Here is a 25,677-nt window from a genome sequence, read left to right on the forward strand (position 1 = left end):
CTATTGAAACTGTTGAATAACTTTAATATTTAAAATTGCTAAGCAGTAATTAGCAAAATTAAGATGAATGTGATTCTAAATAATTAAACTTTAATATTTTTTGTTCGTGTATTCATTATTCACATGTATATGTAACAAAAATACAAAAGATATTTGTATAAATATTATTTTTATTTGATTTTACAGGTTCACGGGTTGTATTAAAAATGTTCAATCATTTCAATAAACAAAACAAAAAATGCTGAGCACTCAACTTACTAAAAATGGGCTGACTTGTTACAGACACCTTCGTGTGGGCCGTTTTGTGTAGAGAGGTCTATACATAAAATACGAATTTAAAGTTCTTGAGATTAACTAGTGATGACAACAAGTGAGATAATAAGTTGGGAAAAGAATAGGTTCATAAATCGATTCTCTCCGATGTAAAAAAATTAATTAATTAATTAATTTTTAAATACAATTTTCACCTTTCAAAATATATGTACTTTAAAACTCTAATTAGTACAATATATCACATTACAATAGTAAAAAGGCATTAATTTAAAAAATACTATGAAGAAATTTATCATGAATGAATTTTTTACATTTTGATATTTAGTGTTCTATTTGGGAATTTAATTTCCTTACTGTCAAAGGTTTTTGTAAGACTTGCACATTGTTAGATATATCTCTTCGATCCCTCATAAAAATAAAAAAGAGTAAAAAAAAGATATATCTCTTGGATCCGAATCCGATTCACAAAATACAATTGGAAAATAATACGTAGCGTAGCCGCGTAGGTAACAATTGCCATTTACTGAAAAATCATCAGTGGAGTTTAGTTTCCCATTGTACTAAATTGTCATGTCAAATCTCAAATGGATTGCTTTTGATTTTGGGATTGAGGGCTTCCCTTCACCAAAAACCATCATGTCAAAAACATTGAATCTTATTTTTTTTTCGGTACAAAGGAGGACTAAAGCCCAGAGAAGAAACATTGAATAGATTTAAAGTTTTAAACTGATTATATATTTATATGCATCCACAGTCCACACACATTTATTATTATTTCTTCTCAAAATATTTGACCACAATTGACATAATTTTGAAAACGATTAGAGTGGACACAAATTTACAATTTTATTTTGTTATAAATTCAATTCACACACGTAACTATCTATGCTATTTCAACGGGGTTCACGAACTTTCAAATATTCAAATATACACCTAATTTATTATGTAAATTGAAAAATGAAATTCTGTTCATCAATTTATTGAGAGATCAATTAAATGTCAGCTTGCCTTTTGCTAACGGGGATTAATTGGCGAGGTGACACCAACTCAGCATACATTTCCCGCCAAATGAGCAACACATGTCCACTTGACACGGGCCCACACACCCATCACCTCTTTCCCGCTCATCGAACGTTCTCTTGACCATTTAGTTTCCAAAAAACATCACATTTTCTCCTAAATTTGAATATAAATCTTTCACTTGTGTTCAACGAGCGAGAAAGAGATGATGAGTTTGTGGACCCGTGTCAGGGGTTAAGTGGACCTGTGTCGCTCATTTGGCGGGAAATGAGTACACGGGTCCACCTAATCCCTGACACGGGCCTACAAACTATCTCTCTCTATTATTATTAAATGGTGGCCCGTGTCGCTCATTTGGTGGGAAATGTTTGCTGAGATAGCGCTACGTCGCTAATTAATCCCAGTCAGCAAAAGCCAAGCTGTCATTTAACTGATATCTCAACGAATCAATGGACATAAATTCATTTTTCAATTTAGATAATAGATCGGATGTATATTTGAAATATTTTAAAATTTATAAACTATGTTGAAATAGTTTATATAATTATGTGTCTAAATTATTTTATGCCTAAATGTTATTTCTCAAGTGACATATTTTTGCAAACAAGCAAGTCATTCCCATTTCAAAGCAAAAAAAAAAAAGAAAAAACCCTTCTCATTCGGTCATTTCTCAGAAGAAGCACGTGCACGCCCCAACTCATTCATTCTTGTTCGAATTACAGACACTTCTCTCTTTCTTTCTCTCTCTCTTTTCTGCATCCACCTTTTCTCTCTATCAATTTTTTTTTTTCAGAAGAAAGAAACCCAATTCACAAGAAACGAAAACACACACACAGAGAAGAAGGAGGAGAGAGAAAGAGAATGACGTAGAGACGGAGAGAGAGAGAGAGAGAGAGAGAGAGAGCGCGCGCAGAAATCCCAATGCACCCATACAACCGGCTACCGAGTAGCGGACACAACAGCCCGTCCCCGCCGCACTCGCCGCTCCGTTCGCCCCGGTTCCGACACGGCCGGTCCAAAACCGGGCGGGTCAACCAGCCGGGTCGGACCTTCATCCAGCGCCTCGTGTGGCACCTCCTCTCCGTCCTCATCCGCCGCCAGGGCTTCTTCCTCTTCGCCCCTCTCCTCTACATCTCCGGCATGCTCCTCTACATGGGCTCCGTCTCCTTCGAAGTCGTTCCCGTCATTAACCACCGCCCCGCCCCTGGCTCCGTTTACCGGAGTCCCCAACTCTATGCCAAGCTCCGACCCGAAATGGATGCCGATAACTCCTCCGCCGATGCGGTGCGTCGTCTATTCATTACTTCCTTCGCTTTATTATTTTATTTTATTCTGTTAGGTGATTTGGTGCTTGAGATCTTCTCGGGTTGTTTGGCACCATTACATGAATTCGAATTTCAATCAAATCAATCAATCTCTTTATTTATTTATTTATTTTTATTTTACATTATTTTAGGAGAAAAAGCAATCATGGCAAAGACAGAATTTTGAAATTCTGATTTTTCTTTTCATCCAAGCACTTTTTAGTAGATTTATCAGTTATCGTTTTGAGCACATAGGTTTGCTTAGCGTTCCAACTTTGTTCAGTAATTAGTACTAAAACTGACCATCATGATTGTTCTTTAACCCGGAGATTTCTAGTCTGGTATAAAGGAACTATGAGTTTAAACAGTCAATCTACCAAGTCGCTGATAATATAGTTAATTGTCTGGTGAAATATTCCTAGTGATATTAGGTGGATATACTTATTTTTTCGCAGAAATCTGACTTGTTGATGTTGCTAACTTGCTGCTATTTAGTCATCTTAACCATGGGTTGTAAAACAAATAAGTAAAGAATCATATGGGAAAATGCCAAAAAAAAAAAAAGGTGGGGGCACTGACCTATTACATGGGAAGCAATGCATACAATGAGTCTTCCCTTGTTTTGTTTGCTAGGTAGGCTATTCTTAAACATTTTGAAATTTCTCCATGTATTTATGACTTAGATTTATTTGTTTCTCATATGCTACTTACTAACATATGCTACTTACTAACATAAGCTATCACATTCTGTGTAGATCTCAACTGTATGGAAACATTCCTATAAAGGTTCCGAATGGAGACCGTGTGTAAACAGGTCCTCTGGAGGTATTAGTTATGTTACATGGTTTTCACTCTGGGATGTTTATGGAGGTGTTTGCTTTCATTCTCAGTTTCTGTTCATGTGGGTTCTCTTTTTTGACTAACTAACAAGCTGTACCCCTTTATAGATATACTAAATAAAATACAGGGGTTGATGATATATGGCTGTTGATGTTGCTTCAAATTCCATAGCTTACCATTTCTTTTTATTTTACCTATTGGGGAAAACGTCAAATATGCTTTCTGTTTTTATATTGTGTTTGTTTTCTGTTTTTTTGGTGATCTTTATTGATGTTAACCTTTTCAGCTAAATATCGTAAAGGAACCCCAATGAATGTGATGTCTGGTTGAATGTAATTTTTTTATTTTATTTTTTTTCCAAATACAAGTAGCTGGATGATTGTATTGGTAGCAGAACTTAAGATGTTAGCTTATTAATAGGAATAGGTTCCAATCTTCAGTTTACACTTTATGATATCAGAAATTGCATTTTGCATAGTGAAAGAAAAAAATTGTTTTCAATTTTGTTAATGAATGACCTTGTCTCCAGGATCCTATCCATCACTTGTAGCTCATTTTCTAGTTGAGATGCCCTTGTTTGGTTGTTGTCTATGAGGGTATCACCACTTCTTCACCAAGAGAGAGAGCATTGCAGGAGTCAGATCTGATAATGTTTGAGCACGATCCTAGTGGTCATCAGTTGCACCCTGCCACCATTAGTTAATGATCTGAACAAATTGATATTCACAGCATTTATTACATCTGGGGAGGTTATCTCATTGATCTTGTGAGGTCTAGTCTTTTTCACTAGTAGCATGGACTAGACAAGATATGGTTAGAGCGCGAGGGTGTGGTACTAAATAGCTGTTGGGATTTTAGCTCATACTTATTTTTTTTTCCATTTATGAACACAATGATTAGAATTTTGCATATCACCAATTAGAAAAAGATTTATGTTTATGAGTACTCATTATCTTAGTAACTAAAAGTAATTATTATGCTTGTTTGTGAAATTGATTTTTGGCTGTCATAAATTCAGCTTTTTTTTTTTTTTATACATTTTATGCAATTATGAATGCTGGTATGCTTGGTTCCCGCCTCAACCATTCTTTACTTTACCACCTAAGATAAGACGAAAAGTACATGCCTCTTCCATCCCCCCTCTCCTTTCCTTTTTGATATTTTCCATACTGTAAGACATTATATTTATTCTTTTGCATACTTTTAGATAAGTACATTTGTATGTTGGTTTGCATCAAAAAGTTTTGAACTTGATCATGTGGTTGTTGTGCTTATTGTTGTAGGTTTACCTGAGTCGAATGGTTATATATACATTGAGGCAAATGGTGGTCTAAATCAGCAGAGGACTTCAGTAAGTTGATTCCTGTCTTTGTTGAGCATTTCTTTTCTTGTTTATGTTTGTGATTTGTCTATTCTGTTCCGGAGATCACTCATGTAACAACTTTGTTGACTCCTTGCTACATGGTTGTTGATGCTTTCTAGATATGCAATGCAGTTGCTGTTGCAGGCTATCTTAATGCAACACTTGTAATTCCCAATTTTCATTATCATAGCATCTGGAGAGATCCAAGGTTTGTCAGCACTCTTCTTTGATGTTTTGTTTGTAGGAGCAGGGTGCCTAATAATGAAAGGAGTATGAATGTCCATAGAAATAAACTCTTAACTTTATATTGAAATTTGCAACCAAAATATGAGTATATAAGAAAACAGTATGTGAATTCCTGATAATGTCATGTGTGTAACCTGACTCATCTAGAGTTCTCAACTAGACTCAGTTAAGCCTTTTGGCCAAAAGGAAGAAAATACAAGAATGGATTAAAATGTAAAGATACAATGTATATAGAAGGAATAAATTGACAGAGTAACGCTGCCCCACAAATATTCTCATCACATGTTTTGCATCTTTCTTATAACCTCCTAGTTTTATCAGGAGTTCACTGTTGAATTGATACAAATATTCTATTAGTGTTCTCTTCTCATATAAACAGGACTCTGATTTTTTTTAAATGAATATTGTCCAGTAAGTTCAGAGACATTTATGACGAAGATTATTTCATCAGCATGTTGGAAAATGACGTGCGGGTGGTTGACAAGGTTCCTGAATATTTAATGGAACGGTTTGACCACAATTTGACCAATGTTTACAACTTCAGAATAAAAGCATGGTCCCCCATTATGTATTATAAGGATGTGGTTCACCCAAGGCTACTCGAAGAAAAGTGAGTTCGAAATTTTGAATATCAGTTGTTCCTTTTTTGTTTAAAGTTACTATCTCATTATGTAGTCGTGGTAAATGTTGTGCTAAACAGTGAAACTTTGCTACTACATGAGCTATGGTTGAATAGTTTCTATTGCACAGCAGGTGTATAGAGGAGTTTTTCTTTCCACCTCCCTTATTAGTCCAAAGAAGGGGAACAAAGAAAAAAATGGAGGAAAAAAGATAGGGTCTGTAAAAACTGTTGTGTTGTTGCTCGTCCTAGTCAGATGATCTGTTAATTAGATGCCCTAGGTTCCTTCAGTGTATGCGTCTGCAGGTAGAGGTTGAAAATTTCGACCAGGACCTACCAGCCAACCTGAATTTGATGATTTTGGGTTTGATACTTCTTGGGGTCTGTGTCTTCTATCCAATCCAAACTATGCTTGATAGATGAGTTTTGTTGGGTTTAGACTCAGTAAACTTACTAACATTAACTCAACCTGATTACTGGTCATTAATTATTGATTAATTCTTTCTATGTTGCTTTTATAACTATTTTTAATGGGAAATAGTGAAAATATGTTCTGTTTAATTTGGTATTAAAATTTGAATAAGCATTGTAAAAATAGTGTATGATATCCTAAAACCATAAAAAGTTTATGATCTATGGCATTGAACTAATATTGACTGTTTTGCACTTTGTGCAGGAATTGAAATTTGTTAGTGTTATTCCAATGAATATTCTAGGGATGCTTGTGTTTCCGTATCTTTTGGAGATCATTAGTATTAATCCATTATCAATTTTGTGACATGGGATGTTGCATAATATATGCAACACGTGTATAAAATGATGCTTAATGTTGGTTTTATTTGTGAACAAAACAGGGTTGTACGAATTTCTCCTTTTGCAAATCGATTGTCATTTGATTCTCCCCCTGCTGTACAACGGCTAAGATGCTTGGCTAATTACGAAGCTTTAAGGTTTTCAAGTCCTATATTAACTTTAGGAGAAACTTTGGTTACAAAAATGAAAGAACACAGTGCAAATTATGGTGGCAAATATATTTCTGTGCATCTCCGGTTTGAGGAGGTTAGTCTTGATCAACTAGAAGTGTGGTTTTGTAATTGTCTTTTCTATAATCTCCATGTAGAAAATATCATCTTTCATTCTCAAGTGTAATTACTCATCTCCCATTTGCAGGACATGGTTGCTTTCTCTTGTTGTGTTTTTGATGGTGGAGAGCAAGAAAGTGAAGACATGAAGGCAGCAAGGGAAAGAGGTTGGAAAGGGAAATTTAGCAAACCTGGTAGAGTTATACGTCCTGGAGCAATCAGGATCAATGGCAAATGTCCCCTCACTCCGTTGGAGGTATATCTTTTGCTTTTGTGTAGTTTTGTCTGGAGTGTTTGATTACATAATGAACTATTCACTCACAAACAACAAAAGAGCCGTAAGTTTTGCATGACTTCCAGTTAAGGATAAACATTTTAAAATGTTTCATCAGGTGATTATCATCTTCATGTGTTTGTCATTTCCTGATAAAAGGAATGGTCATACTTTCAAAAGACAATTGGTTCTTAGCACAAACTATGTTGCTGTTTGAAAATATATAAGTTCAAGGATTTTTTTTGTTTAATTATTTGATCCCAATGGCTGAACCCCCAACAGAGGGTTTTATCCCTAGGGCTCTTTCCCTTTTACTTGTTGTGCCATTGCCTGTATTTGAACCCAGAACATGAGGCACTTGCATTTTTCCAAGGCAGTCAACGCCACTGAGCCATCAGCCAGCTGTTCCACTAAAGTGCTGTTTTGCAACCCAATTGCTATCGTGTCAACTGTTTTCATCATTTTCTTGAATTGTTTATTTACTTGAGAACGATTTTAGGAGTTTTAAAGTTTCTTTATTTTTTCTGTCTTCTAGATATGAACACTAAAGTGCTGTTTTGCAACCCAATTGCTATCGTGTCAACTGTTTTCATCCTTTTTTTGAATTGTTTATTTACTTGAGAAAGATTTTATGAGTTTGAAAGCTTCTTTATTTTTTTATCTTCTAGTATGAATAATTGATTTATTTTTTGTTCTTTATCCAATCAGGTTGGCTTGATGCTTAGGGGAATGGGATTTGATAAGAACACATTTATCTATTTGGCATCTGGAAAGATATACAATGCTGAGAAGACAATGGCCCCACTACTGGAAATGTTTCCCAATTTGCGGACAAAAGAGATGCTAGCTTCGGATGAGGAACTTGCTCCGTTCAAGGTCCAAATAATTTTAGTTATGTTTATTTTCTTCCGTCTTTGAGGTCTGGTATAATGCTTTTGTTCTGACTTTTGTTACTGCTTCTAGAATTATTCTTCCAGGATGGCTGCAATAGATTACACTGTTTGTCTTCACAGTGAGGTATTTGTGACAACTCAAGGAGGAAACTTTCCCCATTTTCTGATGGGACACAGAAGATACTTGTTTGGTGGACACTCCAAGACTATCAGGCCCGACAAGCGAAAGTTAGCATTACTCTTTGATAATCCAAAAATTGGGTATGTATATATTACCGTTGCTGCTAGTTTAGTTTCATTGACAAATGCATTTTATACCTAAATGGCTGGAAGAAGGCCACATTTGCTGATAGGCAGGAAATGAGCAATGCCTTTTTATCTTTTATGGTTCTGGCTGAAATAGGATTACTAAAATGTTGCAAGGTAGCCATAGTTGTGGAATCTAAAAATAATTAAATAAAATAAAATGAGTGGCCGTCACCAATGGTGACATGAATATTGTTAATCATTTCTTGCTCATAACAACCCTGACCATACATAGAAGTAACATCTCTTGGTTCCATTGTTTATTTCCAGATGGAAGACTTTCAAACGTCAACTGCTGAGTATGCGGTCTCATAGTGATTCAAAGGGATTTGAGGTGAAGAGGCCAAATGACTCAATATATACCTTCCCATGCCCAGATTGCATGTGTCGCACAAACAAGTCGGAGGATTCAAGATCATCATCAGCTACGTGATTTTGCATGATTTTTTGGTGGGTCTTCCTTGTACCTCTGACTTTGTGAGCACACCTTGCTGCTGACCCCCCATTTTTGTATTGGTATTCTTTCATTTTTTCCCCTGCCTGTATGCGGAAAGGGCATACACTTCAATTTTGGGAGCTACAAGGAATTTGTTGGAGGTCAGAATTATCTAATTATTTACCCGGGATTGGATTGTGATGAAGTTGCATATTTTGTATATGATGCCAGAAGAAAAGGTAGCAACGACAATCCTTCCATTACAGGAGTTTCCCAGGGGTTGACTGAGCATTGTTTCATATCTGCAGCTGCTGTATTTAACAAGCTGTGAAATGACAATCACATTCCTCCACACCCTGGTTTTGCCATGTTTGTAGATTAGTTAGAGTTTGATCGGCATGTGCAAATAGGATCAGGTTGAATTTTGTGTACATTTATCCGAAGTCAGGGTATTCATTTTTTTGTTCTTTTTCATTTTGGGGTTTGATTTATGTATCACTTCTTGCTCTTTACTCTCCATTGAGGTTACCTTTGTTACTGATGTTCTTCTCAGGTTACCTTTGTTACCTTTGATTTACTGATGTTATTTTTTTTTTTTTGTGATATAGGGGGCATGAATGTAATTATAGTTGGCTGTAACAATTTTAAAATTGTACCATGTTCCATGTTTCTTTTCGTCTGTGCTTGTTATCTTTCTTTTAACTGCGTTTTCTTTGGACTTGTTTTTGTGGTCATGATTCATGAAGTGTATGTCCTCTGTGTTGGCAAAATGGTATTTACTCCAGCAGTTTTTTTTTTTTTTTTCCTTCTCTGCCTCCTATCCAAAGGGATATGGTATGGATGGTCCTGAGTGGCTTCCCAACCCTTAGATGGTGGAGATTTGTTCAAATTTTGTCCATGGCAGAATGTGATTTGGTCTAATTTTGCCGTTGGTCGAGATTTACTGTCCATAAATGGTGGAAGTCGACCAGATTCACTAAGTTCGTCGGTTAGCTCTTTTTCTTTTCAGATTGGGGTGGGGGGAGGGGGGGGAGAATCCGAACTTGATAAACTCTACAGATCTTTCAACTGTGCTGCTCCAGCTCCCTTTAAATGAATCCCGTAATTTAATAATCCTATCATATATATAATAAAAACAAATAGTTTCATGTATTTTTTTGGGTTAATTACATATAGGGATTAATGTCATTTTGCTCCCCAGACTTCTAATTTGAAAAATTAAAAACCTTGACTTTCAATTTTGTCAATTAAGGTTATTCCGTCAATTTATACATTTTTCATCTAAAATGTTGAGATGATCAACCAGAATTTAGTGAGAAATAAAAGAGGAAAAATGATGCATGAGGAAAAAATGATAAGATCTAAATAGAAGGGACCATTTTGCCCTCAAAGATTTGAATAAAAAATGTGTAAATTGACGGAAGAACCTCAATTGGCAAAATTGAAAAAGTCAAAGTCCTTAATTTTCCAAATTAGAAGTCTGGGGAGCAAACTGATACAAGTGTAATAGTCTGGGGAGTAAAATGGTATTAATCTCTTACATATATATACCTCAATTATACATCACTTATCAACTGGGTACCTTTGGTTCAAAAACTTTCATTCGGGTACTTCAACTATAATATTTCGTCAACTTAGTACCTCCGTTAGTCTGACCATTAGGAAGACCATTAAATGCCTACGTGGCGCTGACGTGGCATACGCGGACCCACCACTAAACGTTGACTTGTCTTTAAAAAAGCCACATGGACAAAAAATAATAAAAAAATCAATAAAAATGATATAAAATAGAAAAAAAAAATTATTGAATTTTGAAAAAAAAAAAAAAGGCAAACAGAAACTCTCATCCCTCCCCCTCCGTCGCATCGCTGACCCAACCCACCCACCTTTTTCCCTCTCTCCAGCAACTGGCCAGCAACCCCTTCCCCCGCGTCGGCAACCTTCTCTCGGCCGCATCTCTCTATCTCTCACTCACTCTTTTTCTCTTTGTCACTCTTTTTCCCTCTTACTCTAGCTGCTTCGCGAGCTTGGTTTCCTGCCTCGACGGCTAGCTGCTCCGCGAGCTTGGCTTCCTTCCCCACCACCACCCCGTCCACCCCGCACCCAGCCCCTCCTCAACCTTATATCTCTTGTCTCTCTCTCACCTCCCACTCTCCAGCTACAACAACCAAAACCTAGTAAGCAATTAATCTAATTCAAAACAAAAACCAACAAAAACAAACCAAAATCGTCAATCATAATCCAAAATCAAATCCCAAACAACTGCTGCTTTATCCCAAACTCTCATCTCAAACAATTGCTGCTTTATTTTGTCAAAAATCAAATCATAACCCAGTGGCATGGATGGGTGGAGGAGGAGGGATTGGGCTGGGTGGGTGGGAGGAGGGAGGGAGGGGACGGGTCGGAGCTCGGTGGGATGGGGTAGGTCGGAGCGGGGGGGAGGGAGGGGGCGGGTCAGAACGATGGGTGAGAGGGGTGGGTCGGAGCGGGGGGAGGGAATGAGAGGATGTGTGGGATGGGGTGGGTCGGAGCGCAGGGAAGGAGGGAGGGGATGGGTGGGATGGGGTGGGTCGCCGGCGCTGGTTTAGTGGTTGGGTGCTGGAGGGAGGGAGGTGGGTCGCCGGCGCTGGTTTGGTGGTCGGGTGCTGGGGGAGGGAGGTGGGTCGCCGGCGCTGGTTTGGTGGTCAGGTGCTGGGGGGAGGGAAAAGGGCGGGTGAGGTGGGGTGGGGGGAGTGGCGGGGATGGGTAGGGGAGGAAAGGGGGGGAGGGAGAGGACTGGGTAGGGAGGTGAAGTCGGGCAGGGGGGGCTGGTTTTTTTTTTTTGGTTTTTTTTTTTAAAGTCCATTTTTTAAAATTTACTGTTCATCCGGCCCAACCGCTACAGTGAAATACTGTAGCGACCCACTTTTTAAAAAAACCCGGTGGTACAGTAACGGCGTTACTGTAGCGCTACAGTGTTTTTTAAAAAAACCAATTTTTGTTTCCTTCTTCGATTTTTTTTCTTCATTTCAATGCCAATCCGTACCAAAATAAAAAAAATATCATAATTTAGATATTTTTCATTTCATAAACATGTTAAATAATAACCATCATAAAACACAAAAAATCAAGATGAAACATCCATAATATTTTTCAATCACCTATTGCTACTGTCCGGAAGTAACAATCACCTATTGCTACTGTCCGACAGTAACAATCACATATTGCTACTGTCTGGCAGTAACAATCACCTATTGCTACTGCCCGACAATACAATCACATATTGCTACTGCCCGGCAGTAACAATCATATATTGCTAGCAATCACCTATTGCTACTGCCCGACAGTAGCAATCACATATTGCTACTGCACAACAAGTATTGTTATTGTTTGATAATAACAATAACAATAAATTAGATAATATAATTTAAACTTAATACAATCACTGTGAAAGCATTAATAACGAAATGAATTATAAACTTATGACACAATTACAACAAACTAAAACAGAATCATAATTCCGTTGAAAAAGAAAAAATAACTTGAAACTTCCGGATATCCTTGTTCTTAACATGGCATTTCTGTCGAAAGAAAATAAAAAGTTAAGTACTCAGCAAGAGCAAGACTGATAAATGCAAGCACATTAAAACAAGTGTGTGTGAATGCGCAAAAAATATGTAGAGAGAGCTACCTGGTTGCTTAAACATGGCTCTTCTTGCTTCTGGTTCAGGCAGAGGCACAAGAATCTAATTTTCATGGTCAATGGATAACTTGATTAAAATAATAACTGGATTCAAAATATGCATGATCATGTGAGAAATTGCCATCATATTGTGATACCTAACTAGAAGATAATGCAAACAAGGGCCAAAGGATGAGATACTGTAATCTACTGGAATTAAACCTTTCCATGTTCTATACCATTATCAACTTCAATTAATTACAACTAAACCCAAAATGATCCGACATCTACCATATGGTGGTTTGCAACACAAATCCATTAACACCTAATAATAATTAGCAGCACTCAACAAACTCATGCTCTGATAACGATTGCACAACTATATTTTTATTCTAGCAACATCTCAGTTTGTCATATAAATCCAACATAACAATCTTAATATATCACATGGAGGTGTATGCTTGTATCATATTGGCTCTTCAAAGCATACTCATTGTATACACAGGCCTAGTAAGTGTGATGACAGTCACCTCGAAAATGCTTGTGAAAATGTTTCATAGTCAATATTTGTACTATTGGTTTTCTGTGTGTAAAGCTTAAGTGTTTTTGCTGAAATTTGTTTGTAATGGTTGATATTTCCAGAAAAAAAGGATAGTTGTCATGATAGGAATAGGATTTGGAGAATTATTTAAGGTAGCCTAGGGTTTCAAATTAGAAATTTTCCAGTTACCAACAATCAAACTCAAATCAATTACACTAACAAGTAGAAGATGTCAAGGGGAGAGAGTATATACCAAAATCGGCCGGAGCCGCTATCGGACTCGTCGGAAAACAGGGAGAGAAGGCGCTGACTTCCAAGCTTCGATTCGCTGCAACTAGTGGTCGAATGAACGATCTAACCACACCATCAGACTCCTCTCAATGCAAGGAATATTCTGGTGGTCAGCAACAGTCGCACCGTCGTCGGAAAACAAGTTGATGGCGGCAAGCCGTCGATCTTCTTCTTTGAGTCGCCTCCTACAGAGGTTGTGGAGGTGAGAGAATGGCACCATAGAGTTCAGATTGACGAGAGGAATCGACTAGTGGTGGTTCGACACCTTGGTGTCGCCAGAAATTGCAGATCACCGGAGATGACAGTCGGCACTGGTGGTTCTCAAACTGTTCTCACAGTGGCTCATCTTCTCGCAATGGTTCTCAAGCCGTCGATCTTCTTCTTCAAGTCGCCACCTACGGAGGTCCTATACAGAAGAGAGAGATGAGGGTGAGGAGAGATAAATGAGAGAAATGAGAAAGGGAGAGGCAGAGAGACGGAGTGACAGACGGAGAATGATGGAGACGGAAGAGAGGACCAGTTTGGTATAAACTGGGCCTCCTTCAAAAACCAAAAAATGACCTGGGTCTTAAAAGTAGTGAGAGTTCAAAATTGAACTTTATAATCATTTACTTTTTTTTTTCTATTTAATATAATTTTAATGGGTTTTTTGATTTTTTTATTAATTTTTGTACATATGGCTATTTTTAAAAGACAAGTCAAGGTTTAGTGGTGGGTCTGCGTGTGTCACGTCAGCGCCATGTAGGCATTTAACGGTCTTCCTAACGGTCAGACTAATAGAGGTACTAAGTTGACGAAATATTGACGAAATATTGAAGTTGAGGTACTCGAATGAAAGTTTTTGAACCATAAGTATTCAGTTAATAAGTGATGTATAATTGAGATATATATATATATATAATTAACCCTATTTGTTTTGTCTGTATTCATCGTTATTTTTTATTTTCATATGAATAATTACTACTATTCAAATTTTACTATTATTGAGACTAGCCCTTGGCCGGGCAATTGGCTTTTTATTTTTATTTTTTATATTACTGAAATTATTAATGTTTTTATAAAAATACTATAATAAGTATAACTGTATAGTTAGTGAATAATTAGAATTAAAAAATAAATAAGTAATTAATGAATGCTTAGTACTAAAAATTAAATAATTAATTAATGAATGCTTAGTACGTAAGTTTTTTGTTTTAAATGTTTCTCTATTTTTAAGAATATGTTCTTCTTTTATTATTTACTTTTTAACTTTTTAATTTAACAGATTTGTTTTTACTATTTTATTCTTTATTAATTCAATTAGCTTCTTTTAACATTTTGGTTAACTAAAGGATTTTTTTATGTCTTTATGCAAGTTTTAACTCTAAGGCCTTCTCACATTATATATATATATTGAAGAAGAAGATATAGACATAGATGTACGCCTGAACTTGTGGAATTCGAAAATACTCATTTCAAAAGAACAACGTGAACATAAAATGTTTATGTTTAAGTTTAAGTTTAAGTGTTTAACTAACATATTTTCTTATTGGTGGGGCTTCTGGGTTGGAATTGTCGATCTACGATGGAGATGGGTAGGTGGTGGAGTGACGGCGTGACGCACTTGGCATGGCTGACTTGAACTTTGGGGGAGAAGGTTTTATTATTAAATTATTTTTCTCTCTTCTTTATAACATAGGAGTGGGTTTGAAAAATCGAAAAACCGACCAAACCAAACATAAAAAGTCGGTTTTTGACAAACAAAATATCAAATCGAACTGACCATCCCTTAAGTTTGGTTCAGTTTTGATTTTCAAAAAATCGTAAGAACCGAACCAAATTGAAGGCTTCCATGTGGCTTTTTCTTTTTTCATATTAGTTTTTTTTTTCTTTTTTATTGTAATCTTAATGAATTTATAGTTTGTTTAATTTCTTTGTTAATTCATTGAACTTCCAAGTTTAGGATGTTTTAGGCTTCAAATAGGAAAAAAGAAATTGAGATTTTGGAATTTTTGGACATTTAGACTTTAAATGTTAAAAACATTACAAAAAAAAAATGTCAACCTAATTGAATTGACCGAACTGAATTAATAGGATTTAAGTTCGGTTCAATTGTGAATAATTTTAATGTGGAACCAAACCAAATCATATCGATTCTTTGTAATCAGTTTGGTTCGTGATTTAACCTTAAAACCAAGCCGAATCGAATCGAACCAAACCCAACTCACCCCTATTATTACATAAAAAGTTATTAATTTAAAATAATTAAGTATAGTTAATTATCATAAGTTAATAAGACAGTTGTCAGTATTTGAGGCCTTTGACCTTATCTCACGATTACGATGACAACCCCGATAGGATATGTAGATAGAGGAGAGGACAGGTAGGACAATAGCTTCAACTCCAAGGCTGCCTCCAAGCTCCAACGTTTGACCGTGGCCATGGGCATCGTGGGAGATCTCAGTTCAGATCAGCTCCAGTCCTTCAACTCCCAAGGTAACAAACTCTCAAAACAACAACGGAATTTCACACAAAACACTTTTACTTTTGTTTTTGACTTGTTCTGTTAATTTTCTGTGTTATATACATATATATACATATGTATGCTTACAGGTTATCTTGTAATCGAATCATTTGCGAGTGCCGATGACATCGACGCCATGAGGAAGAGAATGGACCAATTGCTCCACGACTTTGACTGCTCCGCCACCGCCTCTATTTTCTCTACCAAGAACCAGGTTCTTATATTTATTTTTTTCTTATTTATGATTCTCATATCTTATTTATTTATTTATCTGAAATTGCACTCGATTTTTTTTTTGTTTGGGCATTCCGCAGCAGAAGTCGACGGACAATTACTTCTACGAAAGCGTCGAGAAGATTTCGTTTTTCTTCGAAGGTATGTGTCAATATTCAATATCCCTGAGCCTTTACTTCTTCAGTTCCTCTTCTTATGTTTTTTTTTTTATTTTTAATTTCATTCAAAAAAAAAAAATGAAAACAATAAATTATAAAGAAGTTACTTCAGGTATTGGGTCCTATTTTTTACCCAACAAAACGATATTCATTTTTAAGGAACTGAATATTTGCTCCCCATCTTTTTAGTGGAATCATAAACCCCCCCCTTCTTTTTTTTTTTTTTTTTCCTTTTTTCCTTGTGGTAATTGTGCAATTAAAAGATTATTCTTAAAATTGAAAAAGTGGGGAAAAAGAAATCTATCATCTTCCGATGATATATGGTGTGGTGTGATTAAACTTCTTACAATCTTACCCTACGTAATGGGTTATTGACCTTGGGTTTTTGGTGCTAAATGGGCAGGCTGCGGAGGTATTAGTGCTAAGCTGGATAGAGTTTTGATTTATCAGTATACTTAATATTACGGGCTTTTTCTATTTGATATATCCCTAAGCTCTTGGTTGTGCTAAGCTGTTGGCATTAATTAATTTTTGCAGAGAAAGCTTTCGGGAATGATGGAAAACTGCAACAGCCAAAGGAACTTTCCATTAATAAAGTTGGCCATGGTAACTCTGAATTAATTAAGTGTTTATTGTAGAAGTTTTAGAAATTGATTCGCAGTGTGTTTGCCTATGCATTTTGTAATTGAAACTAATTTTGTAAAGCATGTGGTATGTTGGTGCAGCATTACATGAGCTTGATCCGGTATTTAAAAGGTTCTCCCATTCTCAGAAAGTCTCAAGTTTGTTATCCTCCTTGGGTTACAAAAAGCCCATTATCATTCAATCTATGTACATATTTAAGGTATTTCATCTTCCTCTGTTTTAAGGTCTAGTGGTTTGACATATTGTCCTCGTGATGCTCTTTACTTTTTAACAAAAAAAAAAAAAAAGATTGCTTTTTGAAAATAAGGTTAATTGATTGAAAGAACCATAAAAATATAGACACAGTGTAATTTTTTTGAATAGAGACTTGTATATACAGGTATTTGTAGACGCAGAAATGTAATGATGTATATGAGCACAGAGACTTATATCTTTATATTTACATACACATAAATCTGAATGTTTAAACATTTATACATAGATGTAACCACAGGGGGAGGAAGGGTGTAGCACTCTTGAACGACAAACCTGCTCCAACCCTATTGGAACAGGTTTTGTGTTCTTTTGTTGGGATTGAATCTGGAATGGGATCACTCATGGCTAGAAAACTGTGAAATTTAGGATTATGATACAAATACTGGTAAATGCAAATAGTGCCCTACTGAACCGTTATTGTATGATATCAAATTTTTTGAATTGTGGAAAATTTGTGTGTTTGTCAATGGCTATGTTTAATATGTCCAAACTGGTTTTTCTTCAAGTGTGCACACAATCCTGATTTTATTTGCACTGCATTGGCAGCAACCAGGTATTGGAGGTGAAGTAGTGCCACATCAGGATAACTCCTTTCTTTATACCGAACCAACAACTTGCACAGGGATGTGGCTGGCTTTAGAAGATGCAACAATAATGAATGGCTGCATATGGGCTATACCTGGATCTCAAAAGAGTAGCATTCTCCTTCCCCACCTCTTCTTTCTTTCCTTTTTTCCCTTCCCTGAATGACATCTTTGCCTATTTTGGTTATTCTGCTTGTGAGCAGGAAAGGCTTTGGAAATGTTTGGTATAATAAAATTTTTCTTGTAATATTTCTTTGTGTTGTCTTGCAGATGGCCTTGTCAGACGGTTCATTAGAAATGAAGAGGGTGTGACCTTTGATCGACCATCCCCTGTGTATGACCAAAAAGATTTTGTGCCTATTGAAGTGAAAGCTGGGTCATTAGTCATTATTCATGGTGATCTTATTCATCAAAGGTCAGTTCAAATAAATTCTTTCTGTTGATCCTTTAAATAATACATAAGATTTACCTCATTAGTCGGACGGTCTGGAACGCCTCTTTATTCCTTTTAACTTGGACTACAGTTTTGAGAATCAGTCCTCAAAATCAAGGCATGCGTACAGCTTGCATGTGGTGGATACTGATGGCTGCAAATGGGCTCAAGATAATTGGTAATGATTATCTTACATTGGATGGTTACTAAGCTTTACCCCTTGCTGTAGAGTTTTACAGTCTACATATTTGCTGGTTGCTAGAGCCTAGAAGTATGAAACCAAACTAAGAAGGTTCTTGCAACCCTTTATTTTGCTTGTTTGTTAGTCAGAGAAAGAACAGAATGTGATATACTCATGACCTTTTAAGTATTAAGAATGAGTGAAACTAGTTCATTCAAGAAGGCAGTATTGTCTTCTTGTCAACTAATTAATGTCTTCACTGATGGAAGAAGGCAGCAAGTCTAGCAGAGCCGATGAAAAGTCAGTTTTTGTTGTCTTTTTACATTGGATTTTTATGTGTTTGACTTAGTGGTGTTGGTCAACCAACTCTTCCACCTTTTAGAAAATATCATATTCATGAAAATCATTTGAACTAACTGGCAATGGTGAAAGAACAAATTGTATGTTCATTGTTCAGGGACATTTAAATTAAATGGAGGAGAAAATAGTCAAGAACAGACTTCCCCCAGAGAGGCCTAAGAAATGGTTAATCTTTCCCTTTATGTTTCATGGCTGTGTGTGCGCTCTTTCAATGTAGTGACATGATATTAAACTTTAGGGTTATTTATTATTTTGCCCCCTGAAAGTAACTTCCCGTCTCACATCACCCCCTCAGGTTTATTTTGTCTTATAGTACTCCCTGAAACTAATTCTCGTGTTCCACTTTGCCCACTTCCGTCAATTCTAGCGAAACCACCGTCAATTCTAGCTAAACCCTTGCTCACGCCAGCTCAGCATTTCAAATTGTGGTTTCGTTAGAATTGACGGAAGTGGGCAAAGTAGAACACAAGAATTAGTTTCAGGGGGTAATGTGAGACAAAATAAACCTTAGGGGGTGATGTGAGACAGGAAGTTACTTTCAGGGGGCAAAATAATGAATAAGCCTAAATAAACTTTATTATATAGACTTTTGTCTGACTGAGTACCCCTAGCCTATAATTGTTAGGTTCTTTTATCGCCCAAGTACCAAGGGTCAAGTAATCTTGAAAGAAAGATGGCATGTGTAATTAATCTTATAAGAGTTTTTCAGCATTTGCTACCTGTCAATTGATTTATTATTGATAAGAATGTGGTTTTATGTTGAACCAGGATTAGGCGAAAAGTGGAGCCAGAGCCTCTCTTTGTATCTTGATCTGACCTGAAGATGTTCGCCACCACACTGGCTGGCTGGTGCATTGGCCTCACGAAATAGGACCGAGAGAAGTATGACCCTTCAATTAGAACGCCCCATATCTCGTGACACGTGAGAATCTCTCTCTAGATCTGTTATAATGCCAGCTTGATAGATGTATCCATGGTGTATGTTACATATGGAGATTTCAACGAGGGAGATGATGATTATTATTATATTTTTATAGAAGGGAGATTATTCTAGCTGTGACATTTGCATGTTGTTTGAGCTAGTTGAGCCATTTTATCATCGTTGCAACTTATGATAAATGCAAATTATTTCAACGCAAAGGCTTATGGATCAAATGAGCAATTATTATCAGTTGTTAGGTGCGCTTATTATGGATAACTAAAAGCTGTTGTAGATGACAATTTTAAGTCACTTATAACAGTTTTGGTGTTTAGTAATAAAAGCAAAAGTTGTAATTATACACTGTTTTGATATTGCTTTTTGTATTCATACACTTTTTAAAAGCTTTGTTTACTAAATACTCAATTGCAAGCGTGTGTCTGCAGTCTGCAGTATGTATACAATCACATACAAGAAATTATTAAGAAATTATTAGGTATCGATACATTGCTGACATTGTATATCGGTCTAAGTTGTCCGACCAAACTATGACACCTCGCCTAGCTTTTAAATATTAGATTTGTTACATGAGTAAATATTAATCAAATAGAAGATGTTGATCACACTCAAAGTAGCTTTTAAATATTAGATTTGTTACATGAGTAAATATTAATCAAATAGAAGATGTGTGATCACACTCAAAGTAAGAGAAAGGTTTCGACCAAAAAAAAAAAAAGAGAGTTTTGAAAGAATTAGCATGAGAGTAAGAGAGGGAGTGAAAAAAAAGCAAAGAGTAGAAATAAGACATTTGAGAGGGGGCACTTAGATGTAAATTTTGTAATATACACACAAAAAAAAATATGTATTTAAAATTTAAAAAGAAAAAATAAAGAGCAAATCTAAATCAAAGAATTGAGATGGGGACCTGTGTCCCCTCTGGTCCTGCCGTGGCTCTGCCACTGAATTGAAGAAACCCAGTTAAAAGAATAATGAGGAAACCCAAAAACCAGTCTATTTGAAAACCATTATGGTCCATAATTTATGGAAAAAGATGAAGATGCAGAAGATTGAATTGTGGGTACCAGGTCCTTGTGAAAATGTGTTGAAACTTTAGGGATTTTTTTGTAATTGAGTTAAAACCTGCAAAGGTTTTTGGGTAAATTCTGAAACCTTAGAGAGTTATGTGAAAATAATATAAACTTCAAGAGATAGCATGTAAATAACTATAAAGTTAAATTTGTCATTTAAAAATATTTTTATGATGATATCATCAATTTTTGGACGGAATTTTGACAGAAATGATTATGTGAAAATGATTTAAAATCTCAAAAGATCTCACTGTAATTTTTGAAACCTCAAAAAATGTATGTATGTAAAAATACGAAAAACCTCAATAAGGGTATTTGTGTAATAAACTTATTTTGTAATATACATACCAAAAAAAAAATGTATTTAAAATTAAAAAATAAATAAATCAAAGAATTTACAGGTCCCCCTGGTCCTACTGTAGCTCTGGCACTGCCTGGGGCGTAGGGGGTAGGGCACTTTACTGGAAAATTGTAAATTATAGGAGGATAGAAAAGGAAAAGTCTAGGGTATAAATGCTTTTAGGTGAGAGCAATCAATAAATTAATTAATAGGTGGTGTTTAAGTGTTTCATGGTATAAATGTTTACAAAATAAACACCTGTATAAATGCTATACTCTCTGCTCCTTCATTTCCTTTGCAATTTAACCAGGGTGGGTCCTGACTCCTGAGAATTACAGGCTCCGTGCCAAATTTGTAAGATATTTAGAAGCCAAAAATTTTTGTGTGTTCATTTTTGTATTATCCCACTGTGTAACACATTACCATAACTAAAATAAAAGTTGTATTAGAGTATCTCTAATTGAAGTGCAAATTCATGTCAAATATGTAGTTTGTTAACTTATACGGTATTTTGACATAAATATTTACTTCAAATTTCAAAATTTTTTTAAATTAATATAGTAAATGACTATGTCAAATATTATTTTATTATTTATCTTTATCTTTTGTTACTTTAAATAATTCAAAGCATATCATGAATTTTAAATAATGAAAATATGAATAAAGTGAAATTCTTTCATTTAATATTAAGAGGAAATTACAGATTTGGTCCACTTATTTTATACCTAGTTCAATTTTGGTCCACGATCTTTTTTAAGTTCTGTTTTGGTCCACTAATTGTTTCATTTGTTCAATAAAAGTCCAGATTTGTAACTTTAAATCTTTTGGGTTGTGTTTTCTTCAATTATAATTGAAGTATAAGTTATATTTCATCATTTCTTAATCATAAAAACAAATTTTGAGTATTATAATCTAAGAGAATTGAGATTGGGTGAAGTTTAAAAAATTGGCAGTTTCGGAGACCCTATTTTGGAGTTAATTATCTTGAGTTTTAGAATTCCAATTTGAATGATCTTTATATGGTTATAAAGAAGAAATTCATAGCTTTAAAACACGTATATGTTTGCTGAATTTGAGTGAGATTTGATAGGGTCAAAGATAAGCCAAATTTGAGAAAACAAATATGGATCTTTATTGAACAAGTGGAACAATTAGTGGACCAAAACAGAATTTAAAAAAAATTGTGGACCAAAATTGAACTGGATATAAAATAAATAGACTAAATCTGTAATTTCCTCTAATATTAATGTTTGTTTTAAAAGTTATTATTTTAATAAATATTTATTTACTTTTTTTGGGTCTGGAATATTTATTTACGTTTTTAAAAAAAATAAATTTATTTGAACTCACCTATGGACAATCACGATTCAGGAGGAATTGAATCAAATGTGTTTTTGTTTTTAATGTCGTTGGTCATTTATTTGAATTCAATTCACCCTTGTTATAAACTCACATGCGGTCAAAGTAGTGGATCAGCTTTTCCGGCCAATAAAAAAAAGTAGTGGTTCAGCTTTTGACTAATAAAATATGGGTGTGGCCACCAAATGCAAATGACTTTTCAATTAGCAAATATACCAATGGCAGTCACATTGTTCAAATTGCTACATGAAGTTGCTACAACCGTTCGAAGGGGATGTATCTCACGTGCCATGCCAAATTAACTTTAACAAGTGTATTGCTGAGTCTCTTGTGATGAAAAAGGCTCAACGTGTTGAAGAAAAACTATACTGGCAGAGGGTTATAACTTATAACCATAAAAATATAATTTAAATGTCTTTTCCAAATAAAAAAGAAAATAGATGTTCACAAGGCTGTACATTCAACACGTAAAGAAACTTGACGAAAAGCCTAAAGACACGTACATATGTGCTTCAAGAGTAATTAGTCCAGAAACAATCCAATTAATTAACTAAGCAATTTAGAAATTGGGTCCCTTAATGGCTGAGGGCCCTGTGCAACACCTAAACCCTGTTGCACCAAGTAATCCATACTATATTACAATTAGTATCCCGACCAGTCTAGTTCAGTTAATTCATTTTGCTACCAAACTCCTAAGAAGCATTGAAAAAAAAATCTGAAGAAGCTAGTACCACACGGCCCTCACTTGCATTATTAGAATGTTGCAGTTAATATATTTCTAAGTTTTTTCCTTAAGTATCGTGTCACCTAGTTACTTCATTTTTAGTACGATACTATATATATATACATGTTCTCATTACCCTTGTAACTTCTAATGTCTTTCAGAGGTCTTGATTGCTAATTAAAGACCTAATGCAAATGAACTATCCCCATGCATGCATGCATAGTATTTTAAAGTAGAGGGTGTTCTCTTTCTCTCTCTCTCTCTCTCTCTCTCTCTCTCTCAATTAATTTCTCAATAATACCACATTCTGAAAGAAATCACTGATACATGTATATAATATATGGATCAACAAACGTGGTTCACAAGCATTACATTAATTAATTCCATACAATATATTAAATACATCTTCTTAATTAAACAAGTGATCTCATAAAAAAGAAAAAGAAAAACTAAATTAAACAAGTGTTGCAACATGCATGCATGCAGGTACAAGCTGCTGATCACGCAGGCACAGTTGATTTCCGGCCAAGTACTAGACCTAGACATACATATATATAATTAAACAGACAACATAGATTAAGAAAGGTAGCTAGCCTTCTAACTTCTAAGGATACTCCTATGCCAGGGAACATGCTCAACATATATATATATATATATATATCAATGGACACCTTAAATTAATTAATTCGGTCTTCAAAGAAAGTGAAAAAATTGGTCTGGCATGGTTCTAGTGATAGGTAAATATTTGGTGTCCTCCTTAGTAATGTCACTCCAGTGATGGTCGCTGTGAAGTGGAAAGAGCTCAAGAGTAGTTGTAGTAGACGACGACTTTTCTCCATTTCTGTTGGGTGTCATGAGTAGCACACCAAAATGTACATTTTGATAGTACTGCAAGATGTTACTTGTGTCGTCTAATATTGTAACTGGTGATGAATTGGGTAATTTTGAAGTACTATTGCTATATGGCGAAAATGGCGAGCAGCTAGTAATTGGTGTAATTTGCTTCTCTTGCAATTGTACTTCTTTTCTCTCTTCTGAAGGTGTCCCCATTTCTGCTGCTGATCTTTGTACTGAACTAGATTCCTGTACCATATATGCATGCATTCGTAAAAAATTAATTAATTATAGAAATTCCCACCCTTCTTTCATTTTCAATATCTAATTAATTACTTTTCCTGGCCCTTTTTAGATATATAAACAAAATTGACCCTTTTTAATATCTAATCATGTTAAAACCATAATTAGATAATTGAGTTAATTAATTCAGATCAGTAGTAACAGAGAGAATATATATTTATATGCTTGCATGTAGATATATGTATGTATGCATAAGATCGAGAGACCTCTGGAAGAGCACTGTTGCAGTTGGAAAGCGGTGTCCGCTTCTTCCGCTCAACTTCAATACTACATGTCCTTGTCGATCCTGCACATATGTACCCAATTTTCAAAACTTGTGAAATATTTGTGTTACTTCAATTAATTAATTTTGGAGCTCTCAAACACACACACACATATATATATAGCATCACCATATCAGCATACACACACACACACACACATATATATATATATACATAATTAGTACGTAGTACCTGCAGATTGTATGGACTGGAGGGTGTGGTTAATACTGGATGGCGCTTGTTGTTTATTAGAGTGAGAGTGAGACGTGATGCTCGTCATTTCACGACGGCGTTTCTGCCTCTCCCTTGCTCTGTGATTCTGGAACCAATAGAACACATTCTTGCCTTCGATCTTTCCGAAGTTTAGAAGCATAGCAGTAATTTGCCGGACTTGTTGCGCTGTTGGTGTCTTTATTCCACGTCGATACAATTCTTCTAGGGCAAATAACTGCTCTGCCGTTGGAGTCCATCGCGAACTTCGCGGAGCTGCTGCAAGTTGATCCTTCAAATCCATCCTGCCTTGCTGATCTCTACGTACACCAACTCTATCCGTATCTGTACATATCAATCATATGTCGCATAAAAAAAATTTTAGTCTACATGTATATCATAACATTAATTAACTAATTAATAGCTAGATATATATATATATATATATATATCGAAATTCATTAACGTACGTACCCTGATGATGATGGTGGTGGTTAATTAATTGAGACATATTAGTAGGAGGAGGGGATCTAATAATTGAACAAGTGATAGGATTATGCGGGTTATTGGAAGCAGTAGTACTGCTGCTAGGGTTTTGAATGACGACTGCAGGCCCAAGATTTTCAGCTTTCAGATGGGAGTCATGGATGTTAAGTTCATCTGATCTACAACCGCTACAACCCATCATATTCCACATTCTGAATATATATAGAAACAAAATTTAAAGTGCTCTTTCCTATTCCCGGCCTCTCTCCTTACGAAAATAGCTAAGTTAAGACAGAGAACTGATAAGCCAGATAGAGCAGAGATTGAGACTTTGAGAGAGAGAGAGAGAGTAGTTATAATATGTACTTTGAGGTCCCTAGCTAGCGAGCTAACATGCATAAATATATTAATTGAAAGTGTGGATAAAAGCTAGGCAGGGTGACACACTGACACTATGATTTTGCATGAGAAGGAAAACATTCAATACCCTTATACTAGACAGATGTATACGGTACTAATGAGCAATTTGAAAATAAGGGTGCAATTAATCTTCGAAGATATATATAGAAGAGTTTGCCTTCATGCATGCCTACTGGATCTCATCACACATTTATTATTCAACCAAACCTAATTTGTAAGTGTTCAAACA

At 35.6% G+C, this 25,677-nt stretch overlaps 2 protein-coding genes across 3 annotated transcripts; both read left to right on the plus strand.

Moving 5' to 3' along the window:
* The first annotated feature begins 2,031 nt into the window (after positions 1–2,031).
* Positions 2,032–9,331, plus strand: LOC147295597 (protein ESMERALDA 1-like). Of its 2 annotated transcripts, XM_086233137.1 has the most exons (10): positions 2,032–2,577; positions 3,353–3,422; positions 4,721–4,788; positions 4,920–5,008; positions 5,459–5,656; positions 6,520–6,724; positions 6,836–7,003; positions 7,730–7,897; positions 7,985–8,175; positions 8,491–9,331. In XM_086233137.1, the coding sequence occupies exons 1-10, from the start codon at positions 2,215–2,217 to the stop codon at positions 8,651–8,653; spliced, it is 1,683 nt and encodes a 560-aa protein (XP_086089263.1). In that variant the 5' UTR covers positions 2,032–2,214; the 3' UTR covers positions 8,654–9,331. The 2 variants fall into 2 exon arrangements, with proteins under 2 accessions (XP_086089263.1, XP_086089264.1); XM_086233138.1 differs by lacking the exons at positions 2,032–2,577; positions 3,353–3,422 and adding an exon at positions 3,960–4,135.
* A 6,145-nt stretch (positions 9,332–15,476) lies between these two features.
* PAHX (phytanoyl-CoA dioxygenase (PhyH) family protein) lies at positions 15,477–19,564 on the plus strand. Its single transcript, XM_086231711.1, has 9 exons — positions 15,477–15,624; positions 15,742–15,866; positions 15,967–16,027; positions 16,582–16,650; positions 16,770–16,888; positions 17,491–17,638; positions 17,799–17,943; positions 18,053–18,139; positions 19,271–19,564. Exons 1-9 carry the CDS (start codon positions 15,570–15,572, stop codon positions 19,311–19,313), a joined length of 852 nt encoding a protein of 283 aa, XP_086087837.1. The 5' UTR covers positions 15,477–15,569; the 3' UTR covers positions 19,314–19,564.
* The last annotated feature ends 6,113 nt before the right edge of the window (positions 19,565–25,677 follow it).

The sequence above is a fragment of the Dryas octopetala genome, chromosome 2 (genome assembly GCF_963921425.1).
Source record: "Dryas octopetala chromosome 2, drDryOcto1.1, whole genome shotgun sequence".
In the NCBI taxonomy this organism is placed as follows: Eukaryota; Viridiplantae; Streptophyta; class Magnoliopsida; order Rosales; family Rosaceae; genus Dryas; species Dryas octopetala.